The following is a 1,538-nucleotide window of genomic DNA, read 5'->3' on the forward strand; positions in this document are numbered from 1 at the left end:
TCCTCCCATCTCGTGATTTTGAACGCTTATTAAAATAATATTTCCCATTCAAATTACGCTCAGCTGGTTTTATTCTACTCCTGTAAAATGAGTAAATTTTTTTAGCAATTTTGAGAAGTTATTGTTAATATCTTCTCATTTTTCAAATGAATGAATTATAGCGTTTTCGAGGCTGACTGTCTGGCACAGAATAACTAAAATGATGTCTGAAAAAAGGATAGCAATGGGTCTGGTGAACTTCGAACAATTCAAATCTCGATTGGAGTTCTACAATAGCAGAACTGTGCGGCCACTAGTTGTCGCGCTCTTCAGTAAAATGGAGGCAATCAATAACTTCGGGGAACTCGCAGCACATATAGACATGAGTTATCCTGTCTGGTTATTTCTGTTCACCAGTGAAGGGAATTCTGACATTTGCAAGTTCTGTCGTAATCCATACCGGAACTTACTGAATCTCAGATTCAATTCCGAGGCACTCGTCTCGTGCTGCAGTTCCGGGATTATTGACGAGTGGTGGTCGAAAACGACGAACCACACGAACACCAGGGAACTCGGTAAGTGGAACCAAGAGCGGAGGAAAATCGAGTGGTTCACCGAGAGTTCACTGTATAACCGAAGGTCCTCCGTCGAAGGCCGTGAATTTCGGGTGGCAATCGTCAAGGTGATTACGAAAAATGTCACTCTCCACCTGAAAAAACTGACGTAAAATTAGTTTATCCAATTTATCTGCTAGGGATCTGGTTACATCTGGCAGAAGAACGGGGAGTTCTTCGGGTTCCTGGGGGAACTCCTGAAGGAACTGTCCCACGTGATGAATTTTTCGATTTCACACGCGATCACGACTTCAGGATATGGCAGCTGGAACCCCGAAACGTCTAAATGGAACGGAGTTATTGGAACTCTCCAACGGAATGAAGTCGATATGGCGATTTCAGAATTCAGCATGACACATAAGCGACTCGATATGGTTGACTTCACTATTCCCATCGCGGTAGGATATGCCCGGATATACATTCAGAAGCCGAATGGCGCCCACGTCAAGTGGAACGCATATTTCAAGGTGCTGATCGATCGTCATCAATCGTCCGTGTCCATTAAAAAATAAATATCGGTACATATATATGTGAGATCGAATAGTCCTGGTGATATATTTTTGAGCCCATTAAATATTTCAGGGAAAAATCTTCCATTTTCTACCAGAAACTCTATAGGAACTCCGGGAATTCTCCCAGAGTTCCATCGCAATTCTATAAATTAATTCAGTCCTCATTTCCATTAATTCGTTTCCTTTAAAATATCTCTTTCCAAACTGGAACCATAAATTATCAATTCCATACGATTTCAATTGGAACTCTGTCAAAGAACTCTATAAGAATTCTGTTAGCATTCCATAAAATGATTCTATTGGCATTTCTTTTGACTTTCCTTGAAATATATTTCAACAAAATGAAACCGTGAAGTTCCCGAACTTTCAATGACGAAAACCCAAAAGAACCACTAGAACTCCGCAAAATCTTCAAGAGAATTTTTATAGATTT

At 40.4% G+C, this 1,538-nt stretch overlaps 1 protein-coding gene across 1 annotated transcript in view; it reads left to right on the forward strand.

Moving 5' to 3' along the window:
- Positions 1-199: 199 nt before the first annotated feature.
- LOC105272956 (uncharacterized) overlaps positions 200-1,538 on the forward strand; it is a gene marked incomplete at its 3' end in the record, with an annotated part of 14,527 nt that continues 13,188 nt past the window's right edge. Inside the window, exons 1-2 of the mRNA XM_011315186.1 lie at positions 200-661; positions 734-1,060. Of these exons, the coding sequence (XP_011313488.1) occupies positions 200-661; positions 734-1,060 (789 nt within the window). The remainder of the gene's footprint in view (positions 662-733; positions 1,061-1,538) is intronic.

The sequence above is a fragment of the Fopius arisanus genome, unplaced genomic scaffold (genome assembly GCF_000806365.1).
Source record: "Fopius arisanus strain USDA-PBARC FA_bdor unplaced genomic scaffold, ASM80636v1 scaffold00476, whole genome shotgun sequence".
NCBI lineage: Eukaryota > Metazoa > Arthropoda > Insecta > Hymenoptera > Braconidae > Fopius > Fopius arisanus.